The sequence below is a fragment of the Falco punctatus genome, assembly GCF_963210335.1.
Source record: "Falco punctatus genome assembly, chromosome: 1".
Taxonomy (NCBI): domain Eukaryota; kingdom Metazoa; phylum Chordata; class Aves; order Falconiformes; family Falconidae; genus Falco; species Falco punctatus.
In genome coordinates, this window is record NC_137580.1 from 108,725,053 (window position 1) to 108,750,277 (window position 25,225).

Here is a 25,225-nt window from a genome sequence, read left to right on the forward strand (position 1 = left end):
GGATCAACAGAAACCAAAGAATTGTTGATAGAGGAGAGAAGAGACATGCAGAATCGCTTGACATAACCCTGGGCATCCTGCCATAAAATGTCAATGTTTCTGACATCAATAATATACAAAATAAAAAGGGAACACCAAGTGCTGTGTGTGCGTGTGTGTGTGAGGGCTGGGGTGGGGGAACCTCTTGTATTAAAAAATTACCATGAGGGGCATCTGGGAGCTGACATCTCTCTTAAATCCCTGCTGTGAGTTCACTCGTCAATCTGTCTGCACATTTCAATGTGATGTGGCATGTCCACAGAGCAAGTACCAAAGGACAAAGTGGACAGTAAACACACAGACCCTTGTGCCTTTTCCAGACAGATCCTGTCATTCTAGGTATACTAAAGGTGTGGATGAATAGAAGTGGAGACACTGCTAAAAATTACCTTTCAGTAACATAAATTTACCTTTTAGTAGGTCTTTGCCTCTGCAGATTTATTGAAATGTCACTAGCGTACACCTTGAAACCTCAGTTAGGAAGTCCACAACAGTCACTTTGTCTCAGCAAAGATCTGAGAAGCTGGATCTGGAGATCTGGAAAATCATCATCAGAAGAGAGAAGCTTTTGCCTGGTACCTCCAGTCCTTCCTTCACCTTAAAGCTGGGAACAGTGAGATTGCTCTTGTATCTACTCTTCCTAATGAGTGAGTCTTATATATTTATTTTACATATATTAGAAAATAAAAGTCTTAGTTTGGAAACAAAGTAATTTCTGGAGGCTCAGATGGGTCCCATAATGTGAACCAATAAAATTATTCTTTTGTAGAAAGTTCAGGATGTTTGGGCTTGTATGGGAAGTCCTTAGTTTACTACGTATTTTTCTTCTATTTCAGAGAAATTCATACATTTGGGTGGACAGAGTTTTATAGTTCATCCTTAGTGGGAGAAAAGTGGCTGCCAGGTGAAATTATACTCTCAAATACAAAGCTAACAAGCCCTGTTTGGCCTTCTTTGATTTTTTATTTGTTTGCCTGTTTGCTTGTAGTTAAGTAGGTGAGAGTAGAATGTAGGTGAGATTTTTTTATATTCTTCCCTTTCTAGCATCATTTTAGATACACCTTGGATTAAGCAGTGTGAGCTTTTAGAGATACATTCCTGCAAGTTTTTGGCTTGTTGACCTCCTTAAGAAGAGTGCTAGAACATGTAGGATTTTTTAAAAGAAAAATCAGAAGACCTTTATCTGGGAGTAAACTGGTGTAAAAGTAAAGCATATGAATTAGAAGGAACATTTCCTGAGTCAGTTGGTATCCATGTCATTGTGTCCTGCAGCCTTGTGGGGACAATTCTGCCATGCATTAGTCTTTACCTGCTACCCCAGAAAGGGTAACAGCCTTACACTGCTACTCCATTAGCTCAAGCAATGGACCACCTCACTGGGGATATTACTGGCCCCTCTTCCAGCCACTCTGCAAATAAATGCTGGTTTGATTCTACACGATAGAATTTCTGTTTGTCTGGTTCCCTTTTCAAAAGACTCAGTACTGTATATACCTACTCCATCTGTATGGAAAGAATATTATCCTTTAAGTATTCATTTCATGCCCTGGTCAGCCTCACAGACTTCCTGACAAGCTTTATACTTCCAGTGTGTTTGGGAAAAAAATGTTATTAATTTTATTCTTTTAATAAGATGCCCATCAAAGTTCTCTGTAGCTTGCTCTGCTGTGATTTTTGATTTAACATCAAGATCTATGCTCTACTGTTTTCCTTATTTGAGTTTGACTTCTACATGTTGTATGATGATGTATTATTTCTGTGAATATCTTCATTCTCATGTTTGTTGTTATGCTAGGAAACTCCCAGCTTTGCAAGCATATAAATCCTTAATGGATATGCCCACAGAAGTTACTGATATTTTTTCAAATCTTGACGTTTTTTGATTTGGCTTATACAAAACTAAGTTGGAATCATTGGTGAAGGCTTCTATCTGTATGTGCTTCTGCAGATGTTTTCTGTTGCTCTTCTCTAGCAACCCTTTTTTTTTTGCATTTGTGGATTTTACTTGATGAAAGCAGCAGTGCAGAAAAATGTAGTTGTTTGACCTGGTGGGTCTCAGTTACGTTCTGCGAATGAATTTAAGAGAACTGTGCCAAGCATCTAAATTCTATAGATTGTTTGCCTGTATAGTTGGCTAATCTGCAACACCTACCCTTTTTTTTTTCTAGTTTAGGTACAGTGCACTTCATTTCAATAACTAAAGTGCTAAAACCCCCTGAATCATCTGCATTGGAAATCCCTGTGAGCAGGGAACCAGGAGCAAAAAGTTCAAAGAACTCAGCTTTGCAGGACAGCAGCAGCAGAACAAAGTGCTGAGCTGAGGCGGCTCTGGTTCCTAAGCCAAATGCCATACAAGCACAGGAATATTCACAAGAGTGAGGTCAGCTCCCTGGCCATAATTTTTTCTTTTTTGTTGCCTGCTTGAAAATTGTCCGTTACTTCAAAGGCAGTTGCACTTTCCAGGGAGCTTGTTCTAGCATATCTGGAATTCTGGCTTTGTTTTAAAGGAACTTTGCTGGAAGACTTTGTATTAATGTGTGGTATTGTTAGGCTGATACTCTTACAGTGGAGACATACATAGATGCCTAGGAGCATCTCTGAGTTAATTTGGGGATTTTAGCTGGTAGAGTGGATTTATAAAGCAAGGTGGTAGTTCAGGATGGTCCGCCTACACTCTGAAAGGGATGCATGCCGTGTGCCTCAAGTGTGGGACTTCTCAGGAAGCAGAAGCAAAGATTAAAAGCTCACACTATTTGCACATTTCATGTCATCGCTCCAATTGCAGAATTTACTACTTTCACTTAGGCTTTCATAGTGAGTCTAAGAAATTACATGGAATTGATTGCGTAAGCTCAGATTCAGCTCTGAGTAAAATCAGAATCAGGAAAGACTCTAGATGGATACCAGGACAGAATCTGACCTCTTGTTAGTACATCAGAGATTATATTAAAAATGCTAGACTGCCTGTTTATAATCAGGCTCAATCTACAGCTTCTACAGTCATAGTATGGGATTATAGGCTGGAGTTATTTGTAAAATTCAGGTGTTGTACTTTTCTTCTAGTTTCAAACAGGGAGAGAGTTTGTGATCAGAGTCACTTGGGCTTGTTCCTGAGATTAGTGTGAAGTTTTCAAAGTTGTTGTGTGATTGACAGAAGTTTGGTGATACAGTACAGCTCAGTGCTTCAATTTACAGCATCTATTACTTACCTTTCACGCATCCTACTTTGTGACATTTTCAGTCTGTCACTTAGATTCAAGTATATTTATCTTCCCAGCCTGTGCATTTACTGAAGCATTAACACACTTAGAGAAATCAAGAGCTGAGGTGTGAACAGCAATAAGGGTTGACTTGCCACAGTTCTACAGTCGAAACACCAATATCAGCCCCTTTTTTTGTGGGCTGCGTTGCAAGCAGGAAAAGCATTAATGAAAAAAAGAAGTTACCTCTAGGATGCCAATTCAGTTACAGCTCTGTGAATAATGAGTAAAAGGGTTTTTTTTCTGATGGCAGTTTTAGATCTATTTTCAGACATTATTAGACGTTTAGCAGAGCTGCATCCTCAGCAGAGTATCCATTACATTTGGCACCAATTTCCTCCCTCACTGCCAAGCTTTGAGCTTTTTTTTAACATTCACAAAATCTATGTTCTCCTCTTCTTACCAGGTTTACGACAATGCTGTTCTTGCGGGGAACAATCCCTGCTGCTACCTAAACTACTTATTCTTTAATCTAATGGGTTGCAGTGTCCCGGTCTGTTGACTATCAACTTTACAAGAAGTGAATCCACTGGTGCCACCCTGAAGTGGCTGGCCACTTGCACAAACCCTGGAGTTTTGTCTCCTTCCCTGCCTAAAGGCAGGCTTGTGAACTTCAACTGGTATGAACATTTTGTGATATCCAAGATGGACTTCCATAACAGAACATCAGGACTTGCATTGCTTTATTTTTCATCAGGCTGGGCAAGAAAATCCTTTGTTAAGATAAATCAGCAAAATCTCCATAGCTTGGTATCTCCTTCCCCCCCAGCTGCCTCTGCTGTCATGGTGGGCAGGGTTCAGAGACAGCTGGCTCAAGAGCCTGTTAACTATGACTCTACAGATCACAGTCTGCACTTTTTGTTTTCAGTGGTTGAGTCCTTGTCGATCTTTAATATCAACACTGGCAAGATGTGGATGGCACCACACATAGCCTCTTTGTTGTGGCCCATGGTTCTTCAGCACTCAGATGGGAACACAATAAGGAACAGAAGAAAGAAAAGCATACCTAGACTTCCCAGGGGTTTATGAATGGGTGTGGCCTGAGGTCATGTAGCTTCTCACTTTCTACAACTATTAGCACAGATTGCTCTGCCTGGAACCCAGAATTGGGCCTTGGTTCTCAGGGGCTGATGAGCTGTGTGAGAGCTTCATCGGTGTCAGGGGTACATTGTCAGCCTGTGAGTCTTCACAATGGTTCTCCCCTCACCCACAGCTAAGTCATGGCACTGTGCAGAAAGGACGTCTGCCCATTTAACCAAATGGCAGAAGCAAGCTGGACTTTTGCAGTACTTCCTAGCATACTGCATCATTTCTGGGGCTGCAGCAGTCACGGCACCCACCAGCTGTCAAGAGTTATGTTGTGAGCTTGGTCTGAAGACCATAAAGTGTTGGAAACTGCTGACTCTGGGGTCTGTAGGGGAAGAGAAATTGATGGCTAGGCTGGTGAACGGAAGCCAACCATGAGTGGTTGCTATGGAGATAACCTATATTATGGCAAGCAGATCGCCCAGACTGTGTAGCAGACGGCAGATTTTAAGTTTCAGAGTGAAGACACTTTCCTACCCCCAAAGCAGAAACTGGATGACTCAAGAACAATCTCCATTTCATATGGCAATGCTGCCTTTTCCTAGTGTGGTGGTTGGGCTTTGTCACTGCACCTCTGGCCTCCCTTTATCTCCAGCATTTTATGGGCACTTCCAGACCTCTTCCTTGATCTTTGATAGCTCTCCTGAATTCATAGTCCAGATAATGGGAAGGATGATGATTTGTAGGAGAAAATAAGTGTTTTCTTTTTAGTGGCTGATTCAGCTCAAAACCACATTGGTATCCAGTTAATTAAGAGACATTGTCAGAATAATGGGTGGCCACCCTGGCACACAGATGAATGTTTTGCGCTCTGCACTGCCAAAGAACTGCCTGATTGTGCCACCTTCCCTCTTTCCTGCCTTTTTTCTTGTTCCACAGGATTTTGGCTACTTCCTCAGTAGACATGGGGCTGGGCAGGCCGAGGAAGTATACTGTTTTGCAGGAAGAGATCCAGTGCCAGGAGGTACCTCTGCGAGGTACAGTCCTGCTTCCCCTCCCCAGTACTTGCTTTGCCATAGGCATGAGGGGGTGCAGGGGCTGGGTGTTTCAGATGAAACTGGGCACAGTGCTAAGTCCCATAGACCAGCACTTCATAGAATTATAGAACCATAGAATTGTTTAGGTTGAAAAAGACTTTCAAGGTCATCATGTCCAACCGTTAACCCAGCACAGCCAAGCCCACCACTAAACCATGTCCCCAAGTGCCACATTTACATGGCTTTCATATACCTCCCATGATGGTGACTCAACCACTGCCCTGGTCAGCCTGTTCCAGTGCTTGACAACCCTTGACAACCAATTGGATGATTCCCCCTGCATCCAGTAAAGGATGGAGATTCTCCTTAGCCTTCCTTTTGTTGTGAATATATTTACAGAAACATTTTTTATTGTCTTTTATGGCAGTAGCCAGATTAAGTTCTAGCTGGGCTTTGGCTCTTCTGATTTTCTCCCTGCACAACCTCATGACATCCCTGCAGTCCTAGTTGCCTGCCCCTTCTTCCACAGGTCACAAACTCCTTTTTTTCCCTGAGTTCCAGCTCTCTGTTTAGCCAGGCTGGTCTTCTTCCCTGCTGGCTCATCTTTCAGCACATGAGGATGGCCTAGTCTTGCACCTTAAGAGATTTCCTTCTTGAAGAGTGTCCAACCTGGACTCCTTTGTCCTTCAGAGCTGCCTCCCAAGGGACTCCGCCAAACAGTCTCCTAAACAGGCAGAGAGAAATGCAAATCCATGGGCTCTCCCAGTGGTTGGGAGTGATGTGTCAGGAGGCTGCAAGACCTCTTCTGCTGCAGCCTGAGTCTTCACCTAAACTCTGTTGAAATACAGGGCAAAGTTTTTTGTTTCCAATGTATTCATTACTGCTGTATTGCCAATAACATTAACTCTGAGTCCTCCTTCTAGGAGAGCAGATATAGCTGACCTCAGTCGTCATAACCTTTCTCTGTGTTTATTCTGTCTGCCCAAGGCTGACAAATACCGTATTCATTTCAAATCTGTTCTCCTGCTTCTTTGTTCATTCAGTCATTCATTCAATTTCAAGAAAGATTAAAGGCTCCAAAAACATGCAGGATGGTGGCATAGCTATTGACAGGAATTCAGATTGGATCCCGGTAAGGAACTGAAAATATTCATGGCGTGGGAACAACTGTATTTTTCTAAAATGCTGTGTACTTATGCTGGGAAATGCAAATGAGCAGACATAAAAGAAGGACAAAGGCTAAAAGCACTTAGCTGGATGCTGGCTGGCTGGAAAGCCAGATGGTGTATTGCCAGCCAGGATGGAAAACTGAGAAGGGCCCTTCTCATCAGCTGTGGACCTTGTACTTCACTGCAGCCAAGTTGACCTTGTACTTCACTGCAGCCACCCCCACCCCCAGGAAAAGGGAGGGCTGGCAGAGGAGGCTTCGGAGAGGCACCAATTTGGAGGCTAACACCTCAATCTGGTTAGCTGCCCCCCCCACCTCCCTTTGCCTCAGCTCAGGGCTGGAGTCTGGGGTAACCTGTGACAGGGTAGGTGCTTTTTTACCCTCTCGAGGCTTTCAGTGCTGTGCAGGGCATGCTGAATGTTTGCCAGGTGGTACCTTCAGTCATCCTCTGCCTATGGCTTTGCTTGTCATTCGTCAGCCTTTCCTGCCCCGGCCCCCAGGCTTGCCTGCAGAGCCTTCACCACTGCTGAGGACATGAATGGAGTCTGTGCTCTGCTCACCCCCAACTTGCGCAGCACAGCTTCCCTCAGCCTCCCCAAGTGGGTGTAGGAACGACGCCAGTACTGTGCCTTTGCAGAGAGACAGAAATAACAGCACGAGGCTCTGCTCTAGCAGCAGGGGCCTTCTGAGTTCCTAACCAGCAAGGTCCATTATCTACTAGGAGAGACCTAGAGCTGAATTTTAACATGTATTATAGTGATTTCAACAAGGTTACAAGGTTCAGCCTTGAAGATTAGGACACAGCAGCAGGGATTTTCTGTTGTGGTATCCTATGCATCCAAACACTCCAGCTCTTAAGCCAGAATTTAGAAAAGCATTGACATTCTTAGTGGATGGATGCGACAAACATCCACTAGGATTTTTCAGAGTGCCTGGCCACATAAAGCTGTTCCTTCCAACTTAACTGAGCTATTGGGCATTTAATCAAGGGAGCAGAGAGCTGGTCTGATTGCCTAGCCTTGCTCTGCTTCTTGCTGTCACTGCAAAGAAGCTGAAAAGTTTAAATTAGACCCCTAGATGGTCTTGTTCTGTCTTCAGTTGTCTAACTGCTATTAATAGTCTGATTCTCAGGCCTTCTTCAAATTTGGGAACCTGGATAGAAACAGATCCTGAGTTTAAGGTGTGTTAAATTAGAAAGTAGAGTGTGTTTTTTTCTTGCTTTTTGAATTCTTTAGTTGAGACCAAGTTAAATGGCATTCAAAGTAAAACCAGCAAAGACAAGATTGCTGACATCAGCAGCTCTGTCAGCACAGACACTACCAGCAGTGCTGGTGGTGAGCACTTCAGCAGCACGGGAAACAACCACGTGTGCAAAAGTAAGTGCTGGGCAGGAGCAAGCATTGCTTCCTTCTGTATTAGCTGAGTCTGAAGCAGCTTGCGTTCATCTGGTGGGAGATAGCTGGGTAGGAAAGAGGTTGCAGTTTTGAAGGTTATTTGTAATGGTAAATTGCAGTCATTGTTGCAGATATTAACTGACATTTTTTAAAAATAAAACCTGTCACTAGACCGCATAGACCACATCACCAGCTAGACCTGCTTTTGGAAAGGCTGGATGGCGCTGTAGTCAAATTTTTGGTTGTTTAATAATATGTCAATGTTCATGAACCCTTGCTAAAAGTTAGACTGTTTGGGTTTCCCTTCAGATGTCCTTTTGTGTTTAACTGCATTGACAGAACTGGGAACAGAGTTTGCTGTCATTCTGGGTGGATCAGAGAACACCAAGCCAGATGATTTCCAAAATGCCAAGACCTCTGCCCTCAACCTGATGAAGTCAATGTGGCAGAAATGCTCAAAGGTGTGTCGTAATCTGATAGGCAGGATGGATCAGAGCTCTAATGAAGAACGGAGAGTCTCCTGGTTCACATAATTACTGGTTTTTTAAACTTCACAGTGATGCTGGTAATAATTCTACATACTCTAATGCAAGAATTAGATGTTAGTGAGCCAAGAAGGAGGAGTAGCTGAAGAGGGAAGTGGAAAAGCTAGGAGTGGGTTTTCATGCCAGCAGCACACTTAGGTATTTTACCAGGCAAATCTTTCAAGGCATCTTGAAAAATACACACAAAAATAAGAAATGGGGCTTATAAGCCATTACTTTAAATGATTTAAATAAATCTGGGGACAAAATGAGGCTGAGCCATGTCATCACAAAAGATCCAGCTAGATAGATAAATACAGGAACTTCAGACAGAGAAATTGTTGTCTTGAGCCAAAGAAAATGAAGTCAGTTCCTGGAGCTGATCCAGAAGGGATCACCAGAATACAAATGTGTGATGGAGACAGGGGGGTAAAGACAATTGATATACCTTTCATTTGCAATATATGCTTTCTGTGTTTGTGCAATAAAACTTGGGACTAAACTTGGCGCTTTGAGGGACTTGGGGATCCTGCCTTAGATCTTCTCTAACCAGCTCTGGCTTTGCTGTCTGCTTTCTCCAGATCACGTTTGCTGTGGTGCAATATGGAGCACGGATCCAAACTGAGCTGAGCCTGCAAGAAAGCTGCAACACACCAACTGGTTTCTTCGAAGTCCGAAACATCAAGCAGCAGAGCTCTCAGACTGACATCGCAGCCACACTGCACGTGTATTGTGAGTTCATGTATTTCGAGTAACTCCAGGAACACTTAAGTGATTCCTTTTGTTTCATGTGCATCAATCCAGACTTCTGCACCTCCTCTCTACTCTTGTCTCACAGTCTCAAAGCCCTCACTTTTCCAAAGCTTCTCTTAGTGACAGGCTCTGCCAGCTGAGGCCTGTGAATGAGTCTGGGGGACCATCAGGTCTGCAAGGAGAAACTGGCAAGAGGCAAAGTGTGAAATCCTTCCTGGCTTCAGAATGAAAACTCAGTCACTTGAGTCTTGCTTTAAGCATGTGTTCATTTGTAGACCCCAGGCCTTTGCCATCTTTTTCACTGACCTGCTGCATCTCTGGGAGTCATGCTTTCCCTCTCAGCTCCATTTTCTTCGCAGTAGCATGACTCTTAACAATACTGACCTGCACTGTAAAAATGCCACATATGCTACTTGTGAAAGTGCTCATGAAGTCAGAGCTACCTGTTGTGGACAGCCAGTGTCCCTGGAAAGCATAAATCCTTCTGCACGTTTGCCTTGCACATCTGTACTCTTGTGGGCTGAGAGCTAAATGAATATGAGCACCCTGCCACTGCCACTGACATTTCTAGCTCTGCAGACATGGCTTGTCCCATGAAATACCTCTGGGCTTCTGTTCCACAGGGATAAAGTCTTTGAAAGCCATGACTCCAGCCAGTCTGATGACAAGATAATCATTGTAAAGGCATCTGCGCAAGTGTTTCTGGAAAACCAGATGGAGAAATGTGATTAATTCCCTGGAAATCCCTATGGTTGAACTCTGAGCACCTGGGGTGAGTGGGAAGCATCATCAAAGCCACACTTTTTTGCATAAAAGCACATATATAGGGCAGTGATGTTTCCATCCATCCCATGTGTCTGCTCTTATGCTTTAGCAATGGGTGGAAGAATAAAGGAGTTATGCATTAGTCTTGCAGGATGTCCAATCTGAGATGCCCTGGCTCCTTTGATTCACTCAGGCCTCCATCTTCTTAATGCCAGAGAGTTTATTTTGAAGAAGGTTAAGGAATATATCCTAGAAACAAAGATGCTTAATTCATATATGTCTTGTAGTTCTAGAACTTTCATGATTTTTTGCTTTGCAAATAAGAGCTTTCTATGGGAATCTAGGATCAGGGTTGCTTTACCAAGCTTTCAGAAAACTCCCTTCCTTTTCAGAGCTTTCAACTTTTTAATGGCAATTTGGGAATTTGTTGGGTTTTGGCCTGTGTATGAAATCTGCTCAGTCTCCCTTGTCTGATGGCTTTTCTCCCTAGACTGGAGGGTTCATAAGCAACCAGTGGGTCCCAGAAGAGCTGCAGAAGGTTAGAAGTGACTAGTTTGCACTGTTCACATATGAAGATTTTGACAGTTTGGCCATAAAGTCTTACCAGGTAATATGAGGTGCTGTGGACTGTTTGGATCAAAATAATCCTTCTTCCATTACTTCCGTGTTCCAGAAGCCCTGTAACAGATCTCTTTTTGCTTTCTAAACATAGTGTTTTCTTCAGTTCTGTGAAGAGTTGTAAACCTTCCAGCCTGCAGACATAATAACTAAAAAGAAAAAAGTATGTATGTTGGATAATCACTCAGGAGCTGTGACAAATGCTAAGAAAAGTCATCGAGAGTTCAAGTGTATTTTTCAGAGCAGTAATTTATTCAGTTACCCTACAAGCTGCTAAGAGAAGAGAACCCCAGATTTGCTGGCTTTTCTCAGAAAAGTTACCTGCTATTTCCTAATCAATATTTTTAGGATATGTTCTGTAATCAAAACGATGGGCCACAATAACTAGACATGGTGTAAACTCTTGGATCTCGCTGAATATGTAGGTCTGTGTCTCAGACCACACCCTGCGGGCTTTTTCCTTCAGGCATAGAGTATGGTACTGATAGTATATGCTGTTTTTGCCTCTTGTGTGGATGCACCAGGGTAGTGTGGCAGTGGTACACACAGAATATGGACCCTTGTACGTGGCTGGAGCTCCGCAGCATCATGAGAGGGAAGGTGTTGGCGTTTCAGGACGGCTGTTTAAAACAAACCCTGCAAGGAGAACAGGTACTGCGCCCAAGGGCAGCGAGGTCAGTGGGCATCAGGTGGGCTGCACGCATCTTGCTTGCTCCAACAGTGGCTGTGCTTTCTTCTCCAGACACTCTTGGATTTAGCCAGATGTGGATTACACAGTCTTTGTTCACTCCATAATGCTTTGGGAACATCAGAGGAATCATTAACTTTGGAAAAAGGTGGAAAAAAAATTAGCTAAACAGGGTGTACTATATTTATGTTCCGTTCTCATGGTTCATGGGGAAAGAGGTCATCAACTGTGGTACTCTTTTTCCTCTGTCAAATTGTTGAATAATGATTTTGTTACTGCTAAACTGGTTACAGGATCTGTCCCTGAGGATGGCTGTAATAAAATAAATAATAGGAAATGATCCACATATAAGTAGATATGTGATGTTTTGTTCTAAAAATTGCCTTACTGCTGCAAAGGCCATTAATTCTACAAAGCTATATATAGAGAATTCCAGTGAAAGAGTTCTTGTCTTTTTCTGGAGCGCAGGTTGGATCTTATTATGGATCTGAGCTCTGCCCATTTGATGTGAACCATGATGGGGTAACAGATCTGCTCCTTGCCAGAGCTCCATTTTATCACATTTGAGGGGAAGAAGGAAGGGTTTACGTCTATCGCCTGGAGACAGAGGTAAAAACACTGGTAGCGTAAACACTCCATGTTGGGGATTTTCCAACCATGCCTAAGCAATGACAAATAAAACATTCCTCCTTCGTGCTCTCACTGTATGTGCTCTCCCTGTATGGCAGAGGACCGCAGGCTGAAGCCAGCAGCCCTGTCTTATTCATTAGAATATAAAAGAGAAGTAACTAAAGAAATACAAGCATTGTCTGCCTAAGGTATACTCTTATCACAGTGGGATAAAATCATGACTTTTACCTGTACATAGGCAATTTGTTGGTGCAGACCTTGCCCTGCCAAGCAGTGTTCTTTACAGTGCTTGCAATAAACATGTACGTGGGTAGCTGCTAAAACTTTGCTTCTCGGGACTTGTAGAAAACAAAATGTTTTGTGGGCCAAGCTACAGGATCTGCTACACAATATACAGGGTATAAGTTAATTGCATCAGGAGAAGCCCCTCTCCGGTGCACTGCTAAAATTTGCTCAGGGCACGTACAGGATGGTGAAAGCAGAAAACAACAGTCCGCGCGCCTGTTAGAATTCAAATAATGTGCACCCTCTTGTGGCTTACTTCTGTGATAGGGTGGGGGAGATGGGATGGCTTCTGTGGAGAAACAAGCTGGGGATCGACTCCATCTGCTAGATTTAAGAAAAGACAGTGCTTCAATGTGTCCGCTTGCACAGGGCTGTCCAGAAACGCTGCTTCTGGGTGAGAATTTGCATGCTCTCAGTGCAAAAGGATTAAGCGCTTGTTCCAAGAGTCAGCTGGTTATCTTGAACTTCTTATTGTTTAGGGCTTTCTTGTTCACCTTTAAGCATTATAAGTGTGCACTGAGATTATTTTTTTCCCCATTAATGTAAGAGCTGCTCATGCTACATTTGCTGTAAATGGATTTCCTTCTTGGTTGTTTTTCCAACTGGTTCGTTCACCTTGAAAGGACACTTAAATGTGCAGGTGACCTCTCCTTTTGCAAGGATTGGGTTTACTGTGGCCAGTATTGGAGACATCAATAGGGATGGATATGAGGATATTGCAGTAGGAGACCCCTTCAAAGATCAGTTTTCAAACAGTTCCTTTTTTGGCAACATTTACATCTTTAATGGTGATAAAGACCAGATCAAGAGCTCTTTTTCTCAAGTATGTGTCTTGTTGGGAATTCGCTCCAGTACACCTTGAGAGGGAAAAGCTTGTATTTTTATAGCAAGAGGCTGGGAGGGAGGACTTCCACATTTCATTTACGTTGATGGGTGAGAAATTTGCAGATGTCAGATGGTTTATGTGACTCCATGGGTTTCTGCAGCAGGGCTGCTTCTAACTGTAACCATTCACCTGTCTGCTTAGGCAAAAAAGCTGGATTTGGGTGCTGCCTATAGAACAGCGTAGCCTTTTTCAAGCCTGCCTGGCTATTGCAGGAAATTAAGTCAGTATTTGGCATCTCAGGAGTGTTACAAAATTATCCTCACGGCAACCTCATGAAAAGAAGTGTATTCTCCCAAGGACAGGAGAGAGATCCTGACTTACATTTGTTAATGTTCCCCCCTTTTTTAGAGAGTAAAAGCCTCTGAAATTTCTTCAGGACACCAGTATTTTGGACAATCCATTGATGATGGCTTTGATTTGACTAACGATCGTCTCCAAGATATTACAGTAAGATCACTGGAGAACATGATCATGCTCTGGTAGGTAATAAGTGCTATTTTTTAGTGAGCTGGGGAAATGCTTCAAAGACAAATATAAAATCTGTGTTCCAATCTGTGTAATAATTCTATTTTTAATTCAGCATTAAAGGGACATAAAAAACCTTTTCCGAATACTAGAAATTATATAAAAGGTAAAGCCTTTCGTTCAATTTGCAAAGGCTTTTGCCTTTGTGTGGCTAAGGTTTTGAAAAAGTATGAGATAGTGAACATGAACTAATTAACATAGATCTAGGTCTAAGGCAACCTTGATGTCTCCAATTCAGCACCGATAATGTAGGTCATTCAGACAAAAAAAATGATTTTTTTACATCTCATATCTCATTTTCAGTCAGTCATCTGGTAGCTGAGTGCCCCATGCAGTTCACAAAGGCTAAGACATGGCAGACAGATTTGATTTCATTACTGCATTTTGTATTTGAAAACAAACTGTAGATAAAGAGAGAATTTGAACTTCTAGATAATGTGTTTATCTAATGGAAACATAAACACCACGTTTAATTCTGAAACTCTAACCATATTGGTGTATTTTGGCTGTCTGTTCCTTCAGACTCTTGGGATTTTGTGTGTTCTGAATGTTCCCAGCAGAAACTGGAACTTCTGTAAATAGGCCAGCCTGGTACAGGTGAAATACCATGGAAATACTGAGCAGTTCTTATCCTTACTGCCAGGCTTTCTTAAAACATTTTTCCTGTAATGTTTCAGTTAAGAATTTTTTTATATTTGATTCTGCTCCTTATCTGTTCTTCACTGACTAGCTCAAGACCAGTTGTCCACTCTCTCACCAGCACAAGATACAACCCAGGGAGAATCCCAATTTCCCAAAATAACAGCATTGTTACAGCATAATTATGTTGTGATAAAATCTCAGCTTTACTAGTGTCTCAACAAAATAATAAATGGGAATTGTGATCAGCTTGAAATCTATAGCCCTATGCTGTCCTCAGAAACTTGCGAACATAAGGAAACTGTTTTTCACAATGCGTGACTGAATCACTGAACACATTATCCGGGGGATGTCGTGGGAGCCAAATATATAAAATGATCCAAAAAAACCATTTGACAAGCTTATGGTCCACTGATGGCTGTTAAACACAGCTGCCCAAAGAAAACATTTGAACCAGAAGGTTCCTAAATATGCCAGGTGACAGAAGCTGGAACAGAGATGACAAGTGTGAAGACATTTTAATGCCCAGATATTTTCTCAACTTCTCGTTCCTCTTTGCTTGTAGCCATGTGACTTTGACTGTTTTTCTGAGAGTTAAACATGCGCTTTATAAGAAAAATGGTAACATGGCATTTGCTGTTCCTGTGCTGGATCGATACCAGCCATCAAACACGTTTTCTGGTAACAAAACAAAACACTAGCAAAGAGCTTTCTTTTTTTTTCCAGGATGCAACACTTTTACTCGTAAAACCTAAAAATAAAGGATGTGGATGTGGTTTCCTTACCCTTTGCATGTCATCATCTGCCCTCTGCTCCCTTTCTAGTGACCAGTGCTATATTCTAGGAAGACTTTAGGCCCAGGTCTTCCCCAAACAGATACTCAACCCTTATTAAGAGAACCTCATCTCTAAGGTCCAACCTTAGATTTATGATGCTACCTGTGAAGAAAGCAGATGGTTTGTGTGTTTTGTGAAGTGTTTTTCAGATATTGAGCGTTCCACTGGAGCTTATATTAAGACTTATTATTTGAATGGTGTGTTTGATAGTAACAACTATACAGCTTTCTAAAAAAGTAATTTTAAAAATAATTAAAACAATGTATATATATTTTTAGTTGTAGTTGTGTGTTTCAAAGCAATATTTGGGAGGCTGCAAACTTCTAATAAGCTCAAAGGTTAAGTTCAATCTCCTGTCTCTTGCAGTTTAGTAGCAAGATTCCTACAAGCTAATCCAGATCTTTTTCACAGTTAGTCTGAAATCCAAATCAGCTTCTGAAAGAATTCCATAAAGCTCTGTAAAAAGGCAGATTTTTGCTGCTTAATAGGAGTCTTTGCCACAATTCAATATTTAATTAGCTGTCCATAAAGCATAGGACAGAGAAGTTAGGACAACATTTAGCACTGAGTAATAATGAACACCAATTACCATAGACACAGTACTCTCAGGGATGATGATGTTAATAGTACATTCATTTCCAAAGAATAATTCATGAGATTCTTGAGCATTGGTCAGCATTGCCTAGTACTTATGCACCCACACAACATCTAATTATTAATCATCATTGAACTTCTCCAGAAACTTGAGCACAGACAGTAGATTTTTATTTGTGAATAAAACTATTGCTAAAGGGAGTAACTTTGTCTCTACAAAATGTGTGCCTATAAGCTGGCACAGTATATGAACATATTTATTCAAGAAAAACATAACATCTCTGGAAAAGAAATTAATATTATGGTCCTGTGGCAATCTAGGGGTAAACAACTGGCATTTCTTTAACAAGACCTTGTCCCCAGTGAAGACTTTTCATCTTATTACTAATAGACCTTCTCCTGGGAGTTGAATTGAAAATCATAATCAATTAGGACTGACTTAGCCCTAGAGGGTCTTTTATTTCCAACTTCTCCTTAACTGAGGTCATAGGACTGTTGGTTTTCAGAGAATGTACGTATATATGTAAAGATATTCTGAATCTGCTGCCTTAAAAAAATGAAGACTGTTAAAATCTGACTTGATCAGTGTTTGCTTTCAGTTGCCTTACAAGAAGGACTGCAACAACAGGACTGTCTGTACTGCTCATTTAACTTTGACAAGTCAGATTCAGTGAGTCATAGTAGTTGCATTATCCAGATTTTGGATTTAACATTCATATGAAATGTCATCTTTGTGTATAAGAAGTTTTCTTCAAATTCTCAGGCGAGATTCGCTATCCTTTTGTTTGCATTACTTTCCATAACTTAACATTCACACAAGCTGTAACCGTATGCCTCCGTGGGCATTGCTGGGCTGTTCTAGGAAGCCTCAGAGGAAAGACCAAGGTCTAAACAACTATAATCATCCTAAAATCATAATTCTGCATTTAATTGTGACCGTGTGATTTTGTTTTGGGCTGATGCACAGCACAGCACTACAGCAAAGGCTTGCTCAGTTTGCATAGCCTTAGATAAAACTGTAGGCATCACTTCATTGTAAAAATTTACCCTGGAGAGTCACTGAAAAGCTAATCAAACAGAACAATGTTTAAAGTCTATCTTGATGTAAAACAGAAATGATAAAATGTTACATAAAGTTTGGAGATGACTGCCTTTGATATTAAGCAGCATTTTCCTACACACCCTGAAGAATATTGAATAATTAATTGGGCTATTGCATTATCCTGTGTGTGAAAGCATTTGGAGGGAATGATTACCAGAACGCTTCAGGCCTCTCAGTAAATAACAGCCCTCAGAAGTAACATCTCACCCATCTCATTTTTCTGTCTGGTTCTAGAAAGGAACTGGTGGTGGGCCACACTGAAGAAGTGACCATGAGTGTTTCACTGATGAACAGTGGAGATGACACATACGTGACAACTATGGTCTTGAACTATCCTAAAGCCCTACATTTTAAGAAGGTGACCAGTGAGGCAAGATTGTAGAACAGCTTTTCACAGCTAGCAGCTGACTGCTGAAAGAAAACCCAGTGCAGGCTCCTATTAATTTACTACCTAAATAAATCTTGGAAGTAAGGGCCAGGGAAGGAAAGGAGCATTTCAGTTGTTAAAACTAGAGCCTGAATATTGGATTTATCTGATTTAAGACTCCCAGGCTTTTATTGGGCTATTTGTACCTAATTCATTTTATGGGAGCAGAGACAGACAGAGTTGAATTTCCCAGTCTGTTTTTACTCAACATTAAAGAGCATTCCTGTTCTGTTGGCAGCTATCCTCTCCTGCTATTCACTGTGGCCAACCAATACCATTAATTTTTGCACTTACCCTGCAACTGCAGAATTCAGCATCCAGTATTCAAAAAGACAACTGTAAGGAGAGGTCCTTATTTTCACTTTTTCCCAATCTCTAAATGATACTTTGAGTAGTATACTTTGCATCCTCTATCTCTACAATCAAGGCAGAGTCGCTATTCTTTCTAATTCAGCTTAATGGCTGGCATGCATTTTCCCCAAGGCAAGAGATAATTTTCATATTCCAGCACTTAATGTCTAATTTCTCCAGAAAGGAACAATGAGCAGAAAATACATTACCCATCATGTTTTAACAGTACCCTGGTTTGTTAAAGAGTATTTACAGGGTAATCGATACTTTACTATGTCTTTCTCTTCCCTCAAAACAGGCAAAATTTTCAGTGATTTGGCAATTAGATGAAAGCATATTCCAAAATAAGTTTGTAACCACCATTAGTATCACCAAGTGAATACTGCTGTTATCACCACAAAACGCACTATGAACTAGAAAGGAAATATCAGAATTCCTACTTTGTGTCCGTACTATTTATCAGTCACTGGTTACATAAAACTATACTTGTTCTTCTCAACCTTCTAAAGCATTTGGATCCATGTGAAAAAATCTTTCCTTCCCTTACGATAATTTTAGCTTTGCTAATACTTCATTATTTCAGTAAAAGATGGAGCATCCTGTAAGGTCCTAATTTAAGTGTAGTACCTATTTAAAAGCTTGTGTTTTCTGAAATGGCAAACTGGGTTCTGGCATCCTTCCTTAGCAGAGAGAACAGATGATTAAAATATATAATCCAGTTCTCTTCCGAGTAAAGCTTTCACTTGAAATGATGGGAATGACAACATGTTCGGGGCATTTTTCTTGATTAGGGGCTTTCTAATGGGAGGAAGTTACCATTCAGATTCTTTTCTTGTCACCTTCCTCCCATTAGAATTCATGGGACTGATTGGTACACAGCATTTTTTTTTTTTGAACAGAGAGCATCTTAAAAAAAAGAGATGAGAACTCATCTCTGGCAGCTACACTTCCTTGCAAGCACAGTTTAATCAAAGGTTTCTATATGAATTTAATGTCCACTTTTGTGGGGGGTAGAAGCTTTGAGTTTTGATTAATGAAAGCAATACTGCATATTCACAAATTAGCATTGGTTTGTGGGGAAACTTTTCAAGGCAATGGCAGCTTTCAAGGCCTGTAGTAATAAAGGGCTACTCCAACACCAGTGTACCATGTCACCAAGTGGGCTGGCACCTCTCCTTTCATTAATTACCACCACTCTGTTTCCACCCCTCTTGTACAGCCAATATTAGTTCTCAAACCATAGAAATAGAGGACCAAGGCAGGCAGATAATAATGTGGTTTCGTCCATTTTTTTTTTTAAAGCATAAATAAAAATACCGCCATCCTGACTGAAGAACACATCCTTGATGTCAGAGATGCATTCACTGCAGTCCTTACCAAGTAATTTTTAAGAATATTAAATTATATTGCATTACTTGAGTCCATTAGAGGGAAAAAGATTATATTGGAATCTTACCAAGCATCTTCTCAATTTCCATCTAAATAATTTCAAGCACTGCTGATTGTCAAGTCACTTTCTGTGCTACTAGGCAGCACAAGTAAAGACTCTAGAAGATGGAACAATAAAATCATATCGTAGGCAGAGGGGTACCTAGGGTCTCTAGCTGCTTAGCTTGTAAAAAGTAGACTTCAAGATAGTTTAAAGATGCATCTAATTGCTAAGACTGCATATATACACACATATATAGACAGACTGCATAGACAGCATTCCAGTTAAAACAAATCTGATGATGCTACCTCTTAATTACTTAATGCATCTGGGTCACTGGGTGTAGTAATTTTGAATTATCTAATTCACTTTTCACTAAGTTTGATTTGTTGTTCTCTTTAAACCAGTTTCTTTAACGTATGTGAATGATAGCAAAGGACTTCCTGAAAACAAAGAATTCAGGTTTAATATAAGTATAGCTTCAAATTTAGGTCACCTGACCCGTCTACAATCAGGACTAAAGAACACTTATTATCTTGTGCATTTTCTTCTGCAGATGCATGAAGAAAATTGCTTTAATGCTACCATCAAGTTACAGATTTGGATTCCTATCAGTATCCAAGGTCACAACATGAGAACAGTCAAAAATGCATCAGGAACACAGGTACTTTTTCTTATATTTTTTGCATAATCAAATAACTCTTCACTGGTCCTTAAGAGACAAAGAAACATAATATTGCAGATTAGCATTTAACAGCAGAAACTTTTCCTATTTCTAATTTGTAGCTTCATTCCAGGAACAAATTTTGCCAAACAAAAATTCAGTTTTAAAACTAAGTCAAAAGGTGGGTTTTCCCCCCCTTCTCGGTCCCCAGCTGGGTGGTTTAACAATATTTACCTTTGTCCTTACTGTCCAGAATTGTGGGGCTTTTTTCTTTTAAAAAAGTTCTTCAAGAAAAACAATATAGTAAAAAAAGAACATTTAATAATTTAAGTTAATAAAATATCTGTGGAATTCAAAACATTTAATTGAGCTTGAAGAAATCTTTTTCCCCCTTCTCAAACATTCAACTCTGTTTTCTCCCCCTGCCCCCCGCCACCCCCTGAAAAAAAGCAGATGACTTTTCTGGGGTTTGTTTTTTGGATTTTTTTTTTTTTTGTTTAGACATTTTTGGTATCATGTTATACACAGTGCTAACCAATCATAACACCACTTCATCATACCAACATTTAAAAAGATCATACGCTAAAAACAGTATCAGTACTTAGTTCTTGGAAACATTGCACTGCCTCGGTCACTGGAAGAGGCTGCTGTTCTGTAAAACTTCACTGGCAGATGCGAAGGTCAGTACTTCTTTGTGGAACTTAACAAGCTGCTGCTTTATTTTCCTCATGGCAGGAGTTGATTCCTTTTTCTTGTATCTCATGTCATTCAAAAGTTTAACTGACAAGTAGTGCAACCAGAGGACGTTGCTGTGTGGATGATAGTCAGTCCAGCAGCCAGAGTTCTCCACTTTCATTTGCCTATAGATATCAAACTGGTAGTCCCCTGTGCCTTGAAACAATGCTTCATCAGTGGAAAGGTCACAAAACACAGTTAAGCCATCCTTCTCCAGCCGAGACAAGGTGTAATCTATGATGTTGACATGAATCCTTGCTGTGGGGATCGTGTGCGTTGTCCCATTCAACACATAAGTAATCTCTTTTACGTCCGTTTTCTTCACCAACACATTCCCCCAGTGCAAGTCTCTGTGCTCAAAGTGCAGTTCTTGTTCTGCCACAGCCAGGGAAGCAGTGACCTGGTGCAAAATGCTTTTTGCCGATGCCACTGAACTGAAGTGGTTTCTCATATTCTCCAAGTCACTGCCTCCAAATTCGAACTCCAGAACCATGAAGAGCTGCTTATCCCCAAAAATGTCTGGCCGATCATTTTCTGAGCCCGTTACTTGGTGGTATTTGTCCCAGGCTTCCAGGAGATACTTAGGATAGGCCCCTTGAACGCAGTGCACAGAGTACAGGCTGATGAACCCCACAGTCCTATTCGCAGACTCCTCAGACAAAAGACTGAGTTCTTTTGAAATTATTATCTCGGGCAGAATCTCTCCAAAGCTCTTTTGAGCTTCGCCATTTACTTTTCCAGTCCCCTCAATGGGAATTATTTTTAAGGCCACAGGTCCCCTCTCACTGTCAATCTGGAAAACCTCTCCGAACACACCTTCTCCAATTTTCTTGCAGCCTTTCATCTTATCTAAAGGAATGCATTCCTCAAAAGCAATAGGCCCCTCCTGGCGGCATTCCCTGAACACCTTCTCTGCATCCGTAAGCATTGGCTCCAGGACAGAACAGGAATACCTGGGAGCTAGGAGGCTCATGGAAGACCAAGTGCAGCACTGAGGCATGCCAGCAGATAGGACTGCTTGGTGGCCGGAAACCTGGGATTTCACAGGAGGGGTACAAAGGATGCTGTGGCAGGAACTCTCATTTGTGGTAACTTTCTTCTTCTTGTGGAAGGACAGAGATGCTTGCACTCTACCCCAGGAATGGGAGCTATTGAGGAGCGAACAGTCATAGTCTCTTACATCTGCGGACAGCTCCAGAGCACCCTTCTTCATTCCTTTTTGTCTCATCTGTCGTCTGAAAAAGTAGTTCGGTGGTGGCTGCCTCTTGGTTTTGTGCCTCTTTGGCTGGGGCCTCATGAGCTTCCCCCAGCGGCTGGTACTGAAGCCACTGATGCAGGCTCTCTTGCAGGAACTGCCCTCCCCAGGAACAGCTTTGGTGCTTTTACATTTGTTCGCCGAGACCCCTTGGCAGCCCAAAGGGGACCCCGGCTGCTGGCAGGCAGGTTGGGCGTTTGCCTCTCTGGCATGTTTCACGTTTGCCAGCCACACCAACACTTCTTGAGGGTCCAAGACCACCACTGGTGTCAGCGGGGTCCGCACAGGCTTTTTTCCGTGGCAGCACGGGCTCCCTTCCCCCGAGACCCCCCGCAGGTGAGGGCAGGGCGGCGGGCCAGAGCCCCCGGCCCCCGGCGCAGCGCCCCGCGGCTGGCTGGCGGCGGGTTTCGGGGGGTTCGGCCCCGGGCAGGGCCCCTGTGCCAGCACCCTTAGGGCCTCGCCGGACCCCAGCGGCGGGAGCGGCTCCCCGCCCCGCCCCAGGCCGTCCACGCTGGGCACGGCCGGGAGCTGCTCCCACTCTTCCCGGGATGACTCGGGCGAGGCGGGCCGCTGCCAGGGCGGCGGGGAGCAGAGCCCCGGGCCGCCCCGCGGGGTGGTGCCCAGCGGGCTGGGGGAGCGGGGCCGGGCGCGGCAGCGCGGCCACTGCGGGGTGCTGCACAGCAGGGGGCGCCGCGCCCCGCAGGGCGGCCCCTGGCGGCGGCGGGCGGCGCCGCACGGGGAGCGGGACGGGGACGGGGAGGAGGACGGCGAGCGGGCGGGCGCGGGCAGCCCCCCCAGCCGGTTCTCCTTCTCCTCCTCCTCCTCCGCCACCGCGCCGCCGCCGCGCGTCCGCAGGCGCCAGGGCCGGGCGGGACGCTTACCCCGCGGCTGTCGGGAGCATTTGCCGGGCACCAAGAAGTCGGGGTCGTCCGAGTGGGCGGAGACGGCGCTGGAGACGGCGCTGGAGACGGCGCCGGAGTCGGCCGAGGCGGCGCTGGAGTCGGCCGAGATGGAACCGAAGATGTCCTTGCGGTCCTGAAGCGGCGAGAGCCACCGCTCGGGCAGCGGCAGCAGGCGGAGGCGCCCGCGCCGCGAGTAGGTGCGCAGCAGGCGCGGCTGGAGCGGCATCGCGGCGGCGGCTGGATCGGGCCAGGCTGGTAACGGCTGCCCGCCGCCTTTTCAAACGATGTCTCGCGAGAGCCGGACAGGGCGGCACGAGAGGAGGGCGCGGCCCCGCCCCGGCCCCGGCCCCGAGGGGTCTACCGCCGGTGCCGGCGTGAACCCGCGGACCCGCGTGCTGGCCGGGCACCCATGCCCCATTGCCCTGCGGGGCTCCGGCCGAGCTGGCAGGCACCGCCGCCGTGGTACCGCCGCCGTGGCAGCGGGGCCGCCTTCGAGCCGCTCGCACCGCGTGTGCGCGGAGGGTGGCGCTGCGCTGCCTTCGTTCGCTCCAAGCCGCTGCCGGCCCTGGCGGTGTCCCCGGCAGCGCAGCCCAGATGCCGCTTTCCTACCCGCGGGGCCGTTTGCTGACCCCCAGGGCAGAGCCCCTCACGGGAGCCCCACCCTCTTCCTCCCTCCAGAAACTGACCTGATACTTGGAGCGCTGCCAGCATTCGTCTTCTTATCAGCAACAGTTAACCTGTAAGGTCGTACACACAAGGCACTGTTGCAGCCTTTTTTTTTCCATGAAAAGCAATGGATGTTGCATTCCTTGTGTTTCTTTTACCATAGTTCTTAAAAAGTAGAACTGCTCTGCTGGTCACTGATGTAAAAGAAGAGACTCAAACTCTTGTGGGTTACTCTAGGTTTGCAGTTTTAATCGGTACAGCAGCGTTGGGTCACCTCCACAGAGAGTGACAAGGTTACAGGATTTTTAGCTCTACATTTATAGTCTCTACAAAGCATTACCTAATCTATTGGTTTCAAACAAGTCTTTTATTAGTCATTATCTTGACAGTCGGTTTCACAAGTTGTTCTATATCTTGACCACTTTGCCATTTTACTTTTTCTTTCAAGGATGATTGCTTCAGGTTCTGCACATCTCAGTTCTGAGTAATCACAATAGACAATCTCCACTGTCTCAGCCTCCTAGAGGTTAGGGTCTTCTGTTCTTAGAAACTTCTTTGAACTGTCAGGTACAGTCTTACTAATATTAAACTTTCATTGTCCAGCATCTATTTACTGACCGCACTTGCAGTCCTGGTCTGGGGCTATACAGGGGACAAAGCTGAGGTGTACAGCCTACAGTAGCACTGATCTGCCATTTTCCTCCAACAACTGGAAAAATCGCCTTCACCAAGGAACTGTGCCTGGCCCTGAAAGAAGAGAATCCAATGCTGAGGTACGAGAGCATTGTGTGGGCAGCTTGGTCCTTCACTTGGGGCAGGAACAAGGGAGAAATCCAGAAGGTTTTGCTGAATCTAGAGAACCAGTCAAGTTCCCAGAGTTAAATTCTGGACCTTTTGAAGCAAATATCTGTTCTGCTATTGAATTTAGTGAAGCCAGGTTTTTGTCTAGAGGGTAAAAACCAAGGGAGGATATTTGCTACTGCATATCAGAAGAGTTTTTAGAGTTCTGTATTGAACTGTGTATCTGGCACTTGAGGCTAACACAGAGGCTTCCTGTCCTCTCACAATATTCCTTCTCTTTCCCTAGTGAAAACATGCTTTTCCTTAGCCTGAAAGATAGTCACTGATGATTACTGCAATCACTGTAAACTTGTAAAGAAGACTCATTAAATTTATAACTCCTTTGACTGGGCATGCAATGAAAAAAAAATATTTGTACCGTATTTGAAAGTACCTGCACAGATAGGTTGGTGGTGCGTCTAACGTAGTTCAAAGGTTGAACACTAGCTCAAGCTAGATTGTTTTCTCAGCTAAAAGCTAAACAAGAAGAAATAGCTGGGCTTTAGCATATGCAAAGTTGGTTTTGATTCTGTTCCAGTTTACTCTTGTCTTCCTGCAAGATTGTTTGATGCTTTGCCTGTTGTAGGAAGCTGTGTTGGTGGACTTCATTATTCTGCTCCTTGGGAAAATGGGTATCATTAATGCACACATAATAAAACAGAAATCTTTTTGGTAGATGTTTTTATGATTTTTTTAAGATTTCTTTTAATATGAAAGTGGTATTTTCAAATGCACACTGAAGGAAATCTTCCACTTACTGTTGTAAAACTTCAGTCTTACATTTTGAGCTATTCTCAGCATTGTAGTGTAACCTCTCAAGTCTTGTTTTGAAGTGCTTTGCAGAACATTTGAACATTATGAAAAAGATTAGCTTTTGTACCTCACAATCTTATTTCTAATTTCTCATTTTCAGTTGCTTTCAAATCCTGATTTGGTCACAAATGAAAACTTGTCTCACAGACCTCATTGCCTACTCTGACAGGCTCCTCCTTTATCAGAAGATGCTTGCCCAAGCAAGCATGGTTCACCACACTTGGAGCAAGGGCAGAGCAGAACAGCGAGCTACAGTGCTGCCATTCTCCCTGCTCGATGTATACCACAAAGTAGGGTGAGTTGTGAACAATCTCAGTTTATCAGCTGCAGATTATCAGGAACTACAATTTACAGGGTCAGGGGAAAGAAGGTGC

General features: G+C 43.3%; 2 protein-coding genes across 2 annotated transcripts; one reads left to right on the plus strand and one right to left on the minus strand.

Annotated features, from left to right (window-relative positions):
* Positions 1-484: 484 nt before the first annotated feature.
* On the plus strand, positions 485-24,713 carry ITGAE (integrin subunit alpha E; the record flags this gene model as incomplete). The annotated part of the gene is given in 25 exon segments (XM_080399605.1): positions 485-686; positions 4,168-4,282; positions 5,265-5,367; positions 6,429-6,494; positions 7,031-7,038; positions 7,040-7,133; positions 7,765-7,906; positions 8,264-8,385; positions 9,030-9,199; positions 9,825-9,911; positions 9,913-9,961; positions 9,965-9,973; positions 10,457-10,504; positions 11,109-11,170; positions 11,172-11,235; positions 11,741-11,836; positions 11,840-11,881; positions 12,789-13,010; positions 13,422-13,552; positions 14,329-14,416; positions 14,420-14,449; positions 14,693-17,139; positions 18,850-18,927; positions 19,533-19,640; positions 23,802-24,713. Coding segments are annotated over 22 exon segments (2,196 nt in total), but the record flags the coding sequence as incomplete, so codon positions are not given.
* On the minus strand, positions 19,638-22,758 carry HASPIN (histone H3 associated protein kinase; the record flags this gene model as incomplete). Its single annotated transcript, XM_080383150.1, has 1 exon — positions 19,638-22,758. One exon carries the CDS (start codon positions 22,756-22,758, stop codon positions 20,272-20,274), a length of 2,487 nt encoding a protein of 828 aa, XP_080239276.1. The 3' UTR covers positions 19,638-20,271.
* Positions 24,714-25,225: the final 512 nt, after the last annotated feature.